Here is a 13,969-nt window from a genome sequence, read left to right as displayed (position 1 = left end):
TCTGATATACGTAACATATAATGTATCTCATTACAAAGTAAGTTTCAACGGAAATGTATAGCTGTACGAATATGTCAGAGAAAGAAAAAGAACACAGTTATTTATGTCATCCAAACAGACGCATTATTTCATTTGTTTGTATATTTTTACACTACATTATTCATTTTACAAGAATTTGCCTATCAAGAAAAAGAAAATACATATGTATGACACATTATAAAGGTGTAAAATACAATGCTTTAAAGTTGACCGCAATTGGTAATTACAACCTTCTGGTGTGTTTTCCCACTTTGTGAGCCATAACTCTCAATTTTTTTTACTACACCCATACCATCAACTACAGAACCAAAAACTACATGCTTATTATCCAACCAAGTAGTCTTTATAGTAGTTAGAAAAAATTGTGAACCGTTGGTGTTAGACCCAGAATTTGCCATAGACAATATGCCTGGTCCAGTGTGTTTCAATTCAAAATTTTCATCTTCAAACTTTTCCCCATAAATAGATTTTCCTCCTGTACCATTGTGATTAGTGAAATCACCACCTTGGCACATAAATTTAGGAATTATTCGATGGAAGGTACTTCCTTTATATCCGAAACCTTTCTCTCCCGTACAAAGAGCACGAAAATTTTCTGCTGTTTTTGGGACTACATCTGTTCGTAATTCCATCACGATACGACCCAATGGTTTATCATCAGCGGCTACATCAAAATATACTCGAGGCAAAACCATAATGATATTTGCAAAGCGTACTTTACTTTTTCACAACACCTCTTCCTCAGCAGGTGACATATAATGAGCAACAATAATTAAGTATACGTTATTTTGTAATTCAACTTATGCTACTTTAATTTATTTGAGAAATGACTGAATCAAACAAAATCGTTTAGCAAAAATAACTAGGTTAGTTTCTTTCGCTTAGAAATATATATGATTAAAGTATGATCGACACGACATCTTCATTGTCACACTGTACCAGATGTGACCAGCCTAAACACGAATCAGTTATATTTATGATATGTAGATATATTCTATACATCAGCGGTTCTTAATCTTTTGCTTACCACAGATTTCCTTTAAATATATAATTTTTTGTTGTCGCGAACCCCCAAGACCTAATTTAAAATTCAAGTCTAGAACGTGCCTTAAACATGTATATTCAAAACATTCATCAATTAGTCATCAAGAATTTGTAAATTTGGAGAGGATAAATATTTTTTATTCCAATAATAAAAGGGTAACTTATGTATGTAAAAACTTCGCTGCCTCCCGGAGGTTTGCAAGCTAATTGTTTTACATATTTGCTTATTTAAATCGTTTTACGTTTTAATAGATATTATCTGATATTAGGAATAATATATATACATATATTGTATATGATCATAATTGAGATCATTCGTTTTCTATGCATACTATTGTATACTTATCTTCTATATGTATATATTATAATATGGGCCATTTGGTAAATATAAACGCACATCCTTTATATTCGTTATAATTTCGATAAAACAATCTGTTATCAATGTGTGAAACAATTTTTAGCATTACAATTCTCTCTAATAACTTGTTCGATATTACTAATTCATTATTATAACAAATTATGCTGCGAAAGCAGACAAGGGTGTTATAGACGAGTAAAACGTTGCTATAGATGGCGGTTGCATACTGTATTCTTGAATTACTGTATCGTTGGCTTTCTATATTCGTTCGAAAAATTTGTGACAGTAAAGTGTGTTGTCGACGCCCAGTTACTCGTGAGTGTTTCGGCTAAATTTTGTGTATTTCTTTTCTTAATGCGATTTGCATTTTGCTATGGGTTAAATAGTGAAAAATGTCACTGCATATATTTGAGCATATATTCGAATGATAATTTTTTAAAGTAGAAGTCGATAGATTTGACAAAATACCAAAAATGGCGATCTGAAAAAACAATTATTTCATACAACATCTACGTATAATTGGATCGACTCGTTGAGAATTGGCAAATGTGCACCTTTCCGTCATTTCTGCATAATATTTCTTTCTATTCGCTTGACGGAAACGAATATCTTTGAAGTAACGTTTGGAACGTTTAACATATATTTCCTTTTACCTAGTAAAGTATACAATAGAACGTTAGGGGACATAATTGGACGTGACGGGATGTAATGAAACGTGACGAAAACCGACGGAATTGAGTAGGACTGGACTAGACCAGACATTGCAAAACCGAACGAGACGAAACTTTATGTTACTTTCGATGATAACCTCGTGTAAGAGAACTCGGTATATGTAAACGTATACATTACCACTAATAACGTTTACACGTTTCTTTTGTACATAGAGATTTCCCAGGGAAAGAGGAAAAATGCAGACAATTAAATGCGTTGTAGTTGGGGATGGTGCAGTAGGTAAAACTTGTCTGTTGATTTCATACACCACGAATAAGTTTCCATCCGAATATGTCCCAACAGTGTTTGATAATTATGCTGTGACTGTTATGATTGGCGGTGAACCATATACCTTAGGATTGTTCGATACAGCAGGTAATTATTAGTTTACTCTATATATATATTAAAATATATTTGTTTTTCTTTCATCTGTTTTGTTAACTATATGTGAGATAATTTATTGATTCTTAATATTTGATTTAAAGGTCAGGAGGATTATGACCGGCTACGTCCCTTAAGTTATCCTCAAACTGATGTGTTTCTTGTTTGTTTTTCGGTTGTGTCACCATCGTCATTTGAAAACGTTAAAGAGAAGGTATATATGTGGATTTCATATTTATAATATTGTTAATTATATTTAGAAAAGCAATTTCCCAGCTCAGTGAGAATTCTTGTATCAGTGGGTTCCAGAAATTACTCATCATTGTCAAAAGACTCCATTCTTACTGGTGGGTACTCAGATCGATTTACGAGACGATGCAGCGACTATAGAAAAACTTGCAAAAAATAAACAAAAGCCTATATCTGCGGAACAAGGTGAGAAACTTGCCAAAGAACTGAAAGCAGTAAAGTATGTGGAATGCAGTGCTCTTACACAGGTATGATTTTGTTTATAGTATATTTACCCTTATAGTTGATGACATTTCCTCGATTCTTAACATATCGTTTCCTCGAATGTTTAGAAAGGTTTGAAAAATGTGTTCGACGAAGCTATTCTAGCAGCGTTAGAGCCTCCGGAACCAGTTAGGAGAAGACGATGTATCGTTTTGTAGAGAGCAACTAACATCGTTTTTAAAACCTATTAGCACTGTTCGGACAATGACTGCTGTATGAGTTTGTCATACAGTGCATACGAGAATACTTTCGACTAATGATAGTTCGTCTGATTATCTGTGCGATCTATCTTTCGTTTTCAAATCATTCGACGTACGCTCGATTCGAAGAAAAAATTCGATCCAGAAAAGGTGAAGACAAGCATTTTATGTATAAGAAATATCCACACATATACATGTATATTATGTGCGTACATGTGCACGTGTGTATATATATATATATATATATATATAATATATAATATATATATATATATATACATACACACACACATATATATGCATTCATGCATACATATACACTGAACGCGCGTGCACACACATACACACACAGAGGCAGACACACCCATACCAATATTTATCCTTTCGTCGACTGGTTCATCGAAAAAAGATAATCTACGGTTGGTTTTTGCTTCAACCAATTCGAAGCAGCGAGCGAACATCGATGCTTCTTGGCAATCGCGTGGAAGGAACAATGTAATTATTGACAACTGTGAACATCTACACGAATTTCGTATAAAAAATACTTGTAAAACATTCTTCTATTTAATATGTAAGACGTTTTTATTGATAACTTAGTAGTGTGAATTTTTTAATAAATCAGTTTAAAAAAAGATTATGATTGAAACATACGAGTACATCTTTTATAGTTTTTTGTTTACCTTTACGTCATTTTTACGTTCTTTAATGATCTAACTATTTTTTCTTAACAATAGTGCTCGGGATGCCTCCTTTTATCTCAGTTTTCGATACTTTCAAAATGATAAAACCTTTGACCTGTGGTTAAAGCTTTATTTACATACATTTTTTCACGATAATATATCATGGAATAATTAAGTAGTAAGTAAGAATAATTAAGTAAACTATATTACATGTAAAACCTGTTTCTAAGCTTGGCCATTTACCATAAAAGTTTGGTATCTAACTTTGGGTTAAAATTGATTACATTCGAATTCGAATGTTATCTTATTTTCTATTCTATCATGATTACTTAATCTCTATTAGGTCGCTATGATGTTGACTGCGTTATGCTGTCATCATACGTGTATTTTGATATACGCACACTAACATTTGTTGTCGACAAAAGGTTTATCATACGTTTTATGAAATAAGATGCATTTCTTTGTTTCTGTTACCGTTTACCATTTAAAAAATCAATGCATTACGCTCACGGAAAGGGTATCACAAAAGGTGCGGCATGCCTGCTATGTGTAGTCGTGTAACGTACTTATGGTTGGCTTGAGTTTCAGAAAAAGAAAGAAAGACAGCAAAGTAATATTTTACGCAGAACGTGTTCATATGATCATTACTTACTTTTGGTCATTCTTTTGAACACTATTATTTTTTATTATGGTACAAACAATACGAAGTACAGAAATCTTTACTAGTAAAGTGTAATCTATGATTTCAAAGTTATTTTCGTTGTATCACTTTTGACAGTGATAAATTCTTCTCGTGGATTTAGTTTTTCTTTCGCAAATATAAAACGGATCAAAACACTAGGTCGAAAGAAACGGAGTAACGAATACGATACGAACGTAATTTATGAAAACCGATGTTTAACAATAGAAAGTCAAATGCATTCGATCACTTATGAATTTCATCATCGTTTTTACTGTTATGTTTTTACTTTTATCAGTCTAAAATACCGATATGTATTTAAAAGAAATAATGATGAAACAACGTAGCACGTTAAATATCAAGTTAGCTCAAATGTACTAACTGTGGCGTTTCTACTTGCATGTTTCGCACCTTTTCTTCTTTATTGTAAAATTTCTAATTAATTTATCAATTCCACCGCAAAAATTGAATTCAATTTGTTGAAAATAATTAGCGTCAGCTATACTTACATGTAGTATACATCATAGACGCCGTAAACGTCCTTCCCTTTGGTTTATGTTTATCGATATCCCTGTAAGTATTTCGCCGTGACTAGAATCGATTACAACGTACGTACAATTTTGCCTCGTGAGAAGCGATAAAACATAATTTATCTTTCGAAATTACAGAGGCCCTGAGTTGATCTTTTTGTTTCTTGTTCCTGCTATAGGTCGCATTAGATTCGATTTCGATTCAGTTGCAAATGTGGCGAGAAAGGGCAGTTCGTCTTCACTTGCGTACCTTATCGTCCTACGTGAATATTTTTGATAATAGATGCATAATAAGTCGATCAAAAATTATTCAAGGAAGATGAACACCTATGTTTTGGTATTGAAACGCGTATTTCAAACACGAATTTGAAAATTCGTTCATCATTTTGGGAAAATCTCGCGAAAATATTCACAAAGATGTGACTGTGTATTAAATATAACAATTGGTTTATGTCCTGCTGCTGCGTGTGCGTGTAGGATATTCAGACACGTGCAGACTTTTCACAGTAGATAGATTTAAACATTCATGGCATAGTATATTGAATTTTGCGCATGTGTTGGTAGAGCCTGGACACCATTTGAATTATGCGCAACATAAGAATTTGTTGTAAGTAGAATTCCAGATTGCGTAACGTCGTGGGATGGTGCGCTGGCTGCTCCTTCGGGAACTCCGCGTTCCATTGTTGTGTAGTTGCCAATTATCTGCTGTTGGTGTAATTTTGAAGGCGAACAAGGGATTTGTAAGGATGATGACGAAGAACAAGACGACGAAGAGGAGGATGAAGAGGAAGAGAAGGAACAAGATGAAGAGGAGGAGGAGGAGGAAGAGGAGGACGAAGCAGAAGAAGACGAGGCCGATGCCGGGGACGATGAAGACGATGACGACGACAACAACGAGGAGGACAAGGCGCAGGAAGTCGAGGATGAGAAAACGGTAACTGTGGACGGTGTTGAAGTTACAACATTGTTAGAAATGGACTGAATGGTTCCTGCGCGACATACGGCGTCAAAGTTGGCACTGCTGCAATTTAGAGTATCGGAAATGTGATTCGGAAGAGTAAAATTCGAGGTCTGTAGAGGTGTTACGGGTGTAACAGTTGGTAGAGAAGAGGATGACGAGCACGAAGACGGTTGTGGCAATGAAGGAGAGAACGAGGTAGAATTAGAAGGTACCGAGATAGAAGCGGATGAGGACAAAATTGTTTGAGCCGATTGAAGATCGGACGAAGGTGTGAGAACTGTATGTCCCAAATGCAATTGGTAGAATCGATAAGATCCTTCGGTGGTTGCTATTCCGCTACCATTAAACGCAGCGCATCTCGATGGCGCTATTACAGTATAAGAGGACGAGGAGGAAGATGCTGCGGATGAGGCGGATATAGTGGATGGTAAACAATAAAAAGTAGGTTGATGATTGTGTCGATGATAGGGATGATGCTGATGTTGTGCGTGATGATGAATTTGTAATGAATGATTCGCGGTATGAGGAACCGAGGAAAAAGTGACACCGGAAATTCGAAAGTCATCTGGTTGCTGATGATGATGCAAATGAAGGTGCAAGGTTTGTTGGGTAGGCTGTAACGCGATTGGATTAGTGGACGAGATTGATGTGAACCGAGAATCAAAAAGAGGAGAGGAACCAGGAGGTATAGGATGACTGACCGAACCGGAGGAAAGTGGCGAAGCTTGATCAAGGTTTTGAGTAAGATTCGATATCGGCGATACCGAACGATTCCCTAAATGGAAATATCTAAATTGTTGTGGCGCTGGTGGTGGTTGCGATTGTGGTTGCGTTTGTATTTGCGTTTGTAATCGATGATCGTTCTTATTAGTTCGAGGATACGGATACCTCTCGATGTGATTCGCGTAACTAGGAGAAGGATGCGATGGCAAGATTCGTTGGATATTCTGGTAAGTTGGATCGGATAATCCGTTGTACGGAACGAAATACATGGTACGGTAACACTTGCCATTAGCAGGAAGTCCGGCATATACGGTGGTAGGCACTATGTTACATCGATAATTGGTAGGAGTCGTTGCAATAGGTTCCCTTCGTCGAGTTTTTATGGAAGGACCGCCGCTCGTACAACTTCTACCAATACCAACGGGAGCGATGTTGTTTATGTCAGTCTGTTCGGCTCCGATTGCGATACCTCGCGTACTGTGCATATTCGCAACATTTAATTGTTCTTGAAAATACTGTTGATCGTTGCTCCTTGGATCTTGGTAAAAACGAAAGGTACTATCGTTTGCCGGTAATCGAGGATGTTGTCGCGTAAACAGGTCATCCGTGTAGGGCTCACGTTCTAACGAATTTTGGCCAGTCACGTTGGTATTCTCTACAATAGTCTGATAGATATCGTCAATTTGCTTCTGCATCGTATTTATTCTGTTAATCGTGTTCGCGTCTTGTTCGTCAGCAATCAAAGTACTAACGAACGAGTTCGGTGTAGAAACGTCGATCATTTCATCATACAACGCAATCCGACTATCAACTTTAACGCAATTGTTCTCGTAATACGTCGGTAACGAGGGATGAAAATTCGTTTTGAGAACATTTGTGTTATCATTTTCCAGAATTGTCCGTTGATGAAACGAAACATTTTCATCCATGTTATCTTGCTGTTGTCGTTTAATACCGGTTACAGATGGTCTACGATTAAATCCGTAATCGTTTAATTCGTCATCGTCGTTGTCAATATTACCAATGTCTTTATTTCCACCGTCATTATTGCCGTTACCGCTGTTGTTGTTGCTGTTATTATTGTTGTTATTGTAACAGCGACTAACTATGCGTTCTATCTCACTACTGCTACCGCCACCACCACCACCACCACTACCACCACCACCACCGCTGCTACCACTATTACCACCATCACTACCACCATTACCACCAACACCACCACCACGTTCATGATTGACATTCTCATTGGATGGAAAACAAAGTTGGTGTCGATTATCATTACCCTCGTTCTTTCCATCGACGATTCTATCAATTTTATCCTCAACGTTGTAACTATTGTTAGTATTAGTGACATTCATTACCGGCTGATATTGATTTTCGACTTCGTTGTAACGTCGCTTTATTCTTTCGGTTCTGAATTTGTCTTGTTCTACAAATGCTAGCAATTCATCGGTTGTACTATCTCCTATATCGGGTCTGTTGTTGATACTCGTCGGTGTGCCTTTGGTAACGTCCGGTGGACCTACGTAATTTCGACCATCTTCACACAGCGCCGCTTCGATATCTTCTAAACTGTAAGGCGAAAACGCGTTGTAGCCTACAGTCGAAGCACGATTTTCGTTCACCATTATTCTAGAATTATACCGATAATAATCTTCTTGAGTATCCGTATTATTAACAGTTACACAGGACAATGGTGCCAGACTAGCTAGGAATTGTCTACGGCCATCGGAATTATTCGTCTTTAAGGAGTTTTTCGATTGTTGACCGTCTTTGACGTTATTGTTTTTTCCGTTGCTTCCAAGACCAAGATCTGGCAAGTTAGAATGAATGCTTTTTTTGTGTACAAACAAATCGGTCAATTTCTTATACGTCGACTGAGTATGTATACCATCGGCAGTTGCAGTACTGGTAGTGGAAGGATTTTGCTTATAGTAATTGGAGCCTGTAACCATTGTGGTCATAGTTGTGGTCGCCATTGCCGTGGTTATCACTGACGACAAGCTCGACGATGTAAGTATCGTCGTTGCCATTGCCGTAGTTGTCATCGTAGCGGCAGTGTTAGTGGTGATGGTCGTCGTGAGTGCTGCATCGGAGAATGCGGTGAGTTTTGTAGCGACATGTAGTGTTGTTGGTAACTCTGCTGCCATCGACGACATATCGGCATCGTGTCTCAATGACGGATCATGTATTGGTAATTCGGTATCGATTTCCGTACTTGTGAACAAATCTGTAACACCCTTGGTTGAATTTTCACAAACATTGTCTTCCTCTTGGTCCACGCAAGTAAGTTGACGTATTCGTTCCTCTAGCGACAAGTTTTTCGAAGGAAGAACTTTCTTTCGAGAACTCGTGCGATATTTATCGAGAAGACTTCTTCGAAGAGTATTCCTCTCGATCGTTCTCTTAATTGGATTCATTGAGTCGTTATTAAGAGAACCGGTCTGATTTTCGCCAATTTTTGATCTCTTTGCGACATCGAGAAAACGTAAGTTCTCCGTGGTAACGAGAAACGTCGGGCTATCCTGTGACTCGTCAAGAGTATGCGCCGAAGAAATCAATTTACCAAGAGGAGCCGGAGGCGGCGAAACGAATCTCGGGTTAGGAAATAACTGTCTAACCGCAGAATTTGGTTTAAGACTGTTGCCCGTTAAAGAAGAACTACCCAGTTTAAATATAAGGGAGAGCTCTTTTATATCCGATGGTGTTTGGTTTACGGCAAGTCGATTTTCGTTGTCCTGTTCTTCTGTATCGCTTATTTTGTTAGGCAAATTTGGCTGCGTATCATGATCATCGTTAGCATTGCGACAACAAATTTCTTCGTTACGTACAATACATTCGATCGAATCGTTCTCATCGGTTGTGGTATGATTATTCGTCGTCCGATTAACTGCTATTTCTGTGTCATGGGATGCAACGTTCTTTTCAGAAACGTTCTTTTGGCTGGTTTTCTTTCCATGTTGCAAGTCGATATCTTCTTCCTCGCTAATTTCGCGTACAATACGTCTTTCGGTGACAGTTGTCATAGTTATGGTTTCCACCAGATACCGATGGCGAGATTCTAGAAAGGAAAAATGCTTTCGCGAATGTTTGCCATCAAAAAACGTTAATCATAATGCATGTTTGTATTGAAAAATTAAGAAACGTATAAATATACCACTAGTAGTTGCTTTTGGTAGATTCTCGTCCGTTTTCTGTACATGCCCATTATTACTATCCATTACTTCGTGGTTGCATCGGGATTCTCCTTCGACCTCTGCACCTGTAAAAATACGATACGCCATCTTATCGGTTACTTCGATGTTCAATGACCGTCGGAACGTAGCCAAGTGTACAATTGACACGAATATCAACAAGTACGTGACAGATTTTATAGCACGTCGACGAGCAGTTTTAGTTAAGAATGTACACATTCTTTTTTCCCCGCATAGCACGAAAATGCCGGAGTCACGGTACACTGTACTTCCGGCGGCTGCTGACAACCCGTACAATCAACGTTCACGAACATGAATAAGTGTGTAATTATTATTTACGTATTCGTTCCGTAAACGATTTTCTCCTCTTTCCTTTCTTTTTTTCCTCCTCTTTTCCTCTTTTCATTGGAAAGAATTTTGCTATTATATGCACGGAATTTATTCGATACGGTTTTGTCATTGAATAAAAAAGTAAGAAACGTTAAGAACAAAATTTGCATTACACGAAACTGTGAAATTTCACATAGTGGGTCTATCGCAGAAATAAAATAATCTATATAGGAAAAAATAAAGAAACTTATTCCTTGCTCGAATTAGGAGATATGTATTATTCATTACAATACATTTTGCATTATGGAGAGAAATGGTGTGAGAACGCCTGTGAATATTGTACAAGAATATAATACCTAGCTCTTTTATGTTGGTTTATATTAATACTTCCCTTTGATTCAAGCTTGGTTGGATATTATTGGGAAATAAGAGAAGAAAGTTCGGTTCTTAATATATATATACATGTATATTATATACGTATATTATATATATACACACATATATTCATAAAGAGTATGGCAAAAAAAAAAAAAAAAAAAGAAAACAAGGAATGTCACAAAATAGCTTTGTTAAGAAAATTAAACTTTAATATTCAAATCTATTATAAAAAGAAGAATATTCATTAAGTTTAACCATATTACTAAGAAAATGAAGTTTATATCTTATTAAGACATCATAAAATCAAATTATTAATCAAACTATCAAATCTTTAACGCTATCTTATGGAGACATTTTTATCGTTATAATCATTGCCATTTGATACTTTTACAGTCTCAGTTTTCACAAAAAAAAAAAAAAGAAAATATGTTATAAAATGGAAAATTACGAGAAATGGACGTTTCTCGTTGTTTTCCCTTTACCTCTCACATTAGAATGGAACTCACCTGCCGTTCGTTGACAGTGAAGATAATTTAATGATGATCGTAAACAACATTCTGCTACGTTAGACAATTCTCCATTAGAATAAACATCTTTGTAACCTTCGGGTGGACTTAATGTTTCTTGTTGATGATCTTGACTTGCAAGTAACGGTGGCGATGATCTTTCTATCAATGGTTGCGATGGTGCTGGCGGTGGTGGTGGTGGTGGAGGTGGTGGTGGCGGCGGCGGTGGTAGTGGCGGCGGTGGAGGTGGTGACGGTGAAGACAACGTAGACGATGCGATCGTCAATGGCGGCGAAACAAATTCAGTCAGAATTCGTCTGTAACTCTCGACATTCTTTGCTCCATTGACTTTTTCGCGACTTTTGCTTTTGTCTCGTAGATCTGCTGAATTTCTTACTTCTCTCACTACTTCTTCCCCTACATTCGATCTTCTCTCTTCCGTTTCCGCTATGGTCTTTGGCACTTGGATTCCTTTTTGTACTACATGCTCCTTTCTTCTTATTATGTCATCTTTAATTGTCTCCTCTACCATTAATTCCTCCTCTTCCTCTTCCTCTCCTTCTTCGATTTCTTCTTCATCTCCTTCCACTTCTATTTCATATTCTTCATCATCTTCATCTTCTACATGTAACTCAACACATTCGAATCCTTCGCGAGTACAATTTTCTTCTCTGAACGTGTTTTCGTGTATCATTTCTCCATCTCTCTCTATATCATGGTATCGATTGTTATCCGAAACACCGAAATGGAGATTCAACTCGGCTCGACATTCTTTACAGTTTCCCAAACGCATCAATTCATGTTCCTGGCAACAACAATCACAATCTTCTTCATAATCGGCACAACATTCTTCTTTTATCAATATTATATAATCAGCTGCAAAAAACTCGTTCAATTTTTCGTTGATTACAACCCGATTTTTTTGCGATCTTGTTTTAGATTGACCAGGTTTTTTTAACAAGGACTTGAGAATTTTCGCAGGCTGCTCTGCCGGAAGTTTGCTTCCGTGCTCCTTCATTATTGGGGCTTCTTTCTTCCCCCTCTGTGCTCACTATATATCTCTTTTCAATGCCTATACCCACGCAGTATTCCTTTCTCTATCTGTCGTCCACAGGTGTGCGTTACAACGTTATATTTCGACTTTTTCCATCAATAATTACCATGTTGCGCGTCCTGGACGCAACAGTATTACTTTTGTTTTCTCAAGTTAAATTCCAATTGCAGTTTCAGCTCCAGACTCCTGATGTATTTCGATATAATACTATGCATAATCGATTACCCGATACGATTGATAACCCGATCCTCTTAATTAATTAAGTATCATCGAGCAGCCACGCCATACTTTTCTAGAGACGACTATTGTTCCGTTTCTGTAAATTTGTTAATTCGACGACACGTTAAGCGATAAACAAAACGAGTCGGTCAATCGCACATAACCGACTCATCACGATTTGTAATTGTGATGCAAGCGAATATTGATTGAATTTTATTCAACATTGTAAACGGAAAGGAAATAAAAAGAAGAATGAGAAGTGAAAATTACTCGTAAAATTGAAATCGATGCACTCTATCCGTTTAAACCGTTGTTTTCCTGGTGTTTTGTCTCATCAATCGAAAATTATTCGACGTACTACGAATTATGTAATAGGAAAAGCTGAATTGGTAGCAATGAAAAAGTGAACGAACGAATGAACAAACATGCGAACGAGCGCGTGTAATTAGAAACATTCGATATCTCCTTTATTCCATAGCAGCGACAAGCAGCAAAAACCTTTCTGCGTGCAGCTCGGAGCTTTCATGCCTTGGTATTTCACTCGTTCGTGGGAACGATTAGTTCAAGCATTATCACCGGTCATTATTATGTTATATATATATATATATATATATATATTTATATTACATATATATAAGTATTATTATTTCATTATTATATGTTACACTAAACACCGGTATTGACACTCGTCGACGACGACGATGGTCGTGTTAACCGTACTGTCGTCGTCACTGTCGATGTTTTCGTCACGATCCTCGTTAGCGTTGCGTCGTTGCTTTCGTCATTGGCACCGTTTTCTTTTCCGAACGTTCAGTATTTCATTCGTTGTGCGCAAGCGAATGCTCGTTTCAGGTAACACTCGACCGTTTATCGATCTTGGACGGCGAACGTGGGCGCACTTCTAAACGATACAACGCACCACCGCCATAGTTCTCGTTGTAACTCGTACTTTCACCGTATATACACGCACATACTTGCATATTTGTACATACGTACTATTTAATATTCAGCAATGCAATACAACCGAGGTATTACAGTCGAACAAATGAATTTCACGGCTGGTTAACGATTATTTCACTTCGTTTACCTATTGATGAAGTATCAAAATGAAATTATATTACTGTACAAAATTAGTGAAACGTTTATACAATCAAGGTTATCTATCGAAGACTCGGTAAAGCTCCTGATATTCACGACGCGGCAACGACAACTCAGCGCAGCGCAACAATTCGAATCGTATACACCATAGCTACTCGTTCGAAACGAACGCCGATGCTAGCTGTCATCGGACCGTTTCGACCTCGAGAGGACACCACCTCACAACCGTTGCCTAGAGTAGATCATTAACGCGCACGATAACCGCGCATTGCGTCATAATACGTTTGAATTTGTTCCGCGCAATAGCAAACAGTAAACGAAGGATCGGTTGCGATAGAAAATGAGGATTTAATATTATATTATTATTAATA

The 13,969-nt window shown here is 37.3% G+C and overlaps 3 protein-coding genes across 7 annotated transcripts; 1 reads left to right on the top strand and 2 right to left on the bottom strand.

The window, feature by feature from the left end:
* Nucleotides 1–97: 97 nt before the first annotated feature.
* Nucleotides 98–992, bottom strand: LOC138182813 (peptidyl-prolyl cis-trans isomerase). The gene has a single exon (XM_069119066.1). It carries the CDS (start codon nt 732–734, stop codon nt 240–242), a length of 495 nt encoding a protein of 164 aa, XP_068975167.1. The 5' UTR covers nt 735–992; the 3' UTR covers nt 98–239.
* Nucleotides 993–1,599: 607 nt separating this feature from the next.
* LOC138182812 (cdc42 homolog) lies at nt 1,600–3,484 on the top strand. Of its 4 annotated transcripts, none has more exons than XM_069119063.1 (5): nt 1,600–1,756; nt 2,326–2,527; nt 2,638–2,747; nt 2,833–3,030; nt 3,115–3,484. In XM_069119063.1, exons 2-5 carry the CDS (start codon nt 2,350–2,352, stop codon nt 3,202–3,204), a joined length of 576 nt encoding a protein of 191 aa, XP_068975164.1. In that variant the 5' UTR covers nt 1,600–1,756; nt 2,326–2,349; the 3' UTR covers nt 3,205–3,484. The 4 variants fall into 4 exon arrangements, with proteins under 4 accessions (XP_068975164.1, XP_068975166.1, XP_068975165.1 ...); XM_069119065.1 differs by lacking the exon at nt 1,600–1,756 and adding an exon at nt 1,763–2,057; XM_069119064.1 differs by lacking the exon at nt 1,600–1,756 and adding an exon at nt 1,763–2,097.
* A 1,053-nt stretch (nt 3,485–4,537) lies between these two features.
* LOC138182808 (serine-rich adhesin for platelets) lies at nt 4,538–13,819 on the bottom strand. Of its 2 annotated transcripts, none has more exons than XM_069119050.1 (3): nt 11,228–13,819; nt 9,977–10,081; nt 4,538–9,880 (listed from the first exon to the last, which is right to left on the bottom strand). In XM_069119050.1, exons 1-3 carry the CDS (start codon nt 12,243–12,245, stop codon nt 5,652–5,654), a joined length of 5,352 nt encoding a protein of 1,783 aa, XP_068975151.1. In that variant the 5' UTR covers nt 12,246–13,819; the 3' UTR covers nt 4,538–5,651. The 2 variants fall into 2 exon arrangements, with proteins under 2 accessions (XP_068975151.1, XP_068975153.1); XM_069119052.1 differs by having other exon boundaries at nt 4,538–9,896; nt 11,228–11,366.
* Between the last annotated feature and the right edge of the window lie 150 nt (nt 13,820–13,969).

Source organism: Bombus flavifrons, chromosome 8 (genome assembly GCF_040668555.2).
Source record: "Bombus flavifrons isolate JBK064 chromosome 8, iyBomFlav1_principal, whole genome shotgun sequence".
NCBI classification, from domain to species: domain Eukaryota; kingdom Metazoa; phylum Arthropoda; class Insecta; order Hymenoptera; family Apidae; genus Bombus; species Bombus flavifrons.
Note: the sequence above shows the minus strand (reverse complement) of the source record. Positions and strands in the feature narration are given on the sequence as shown.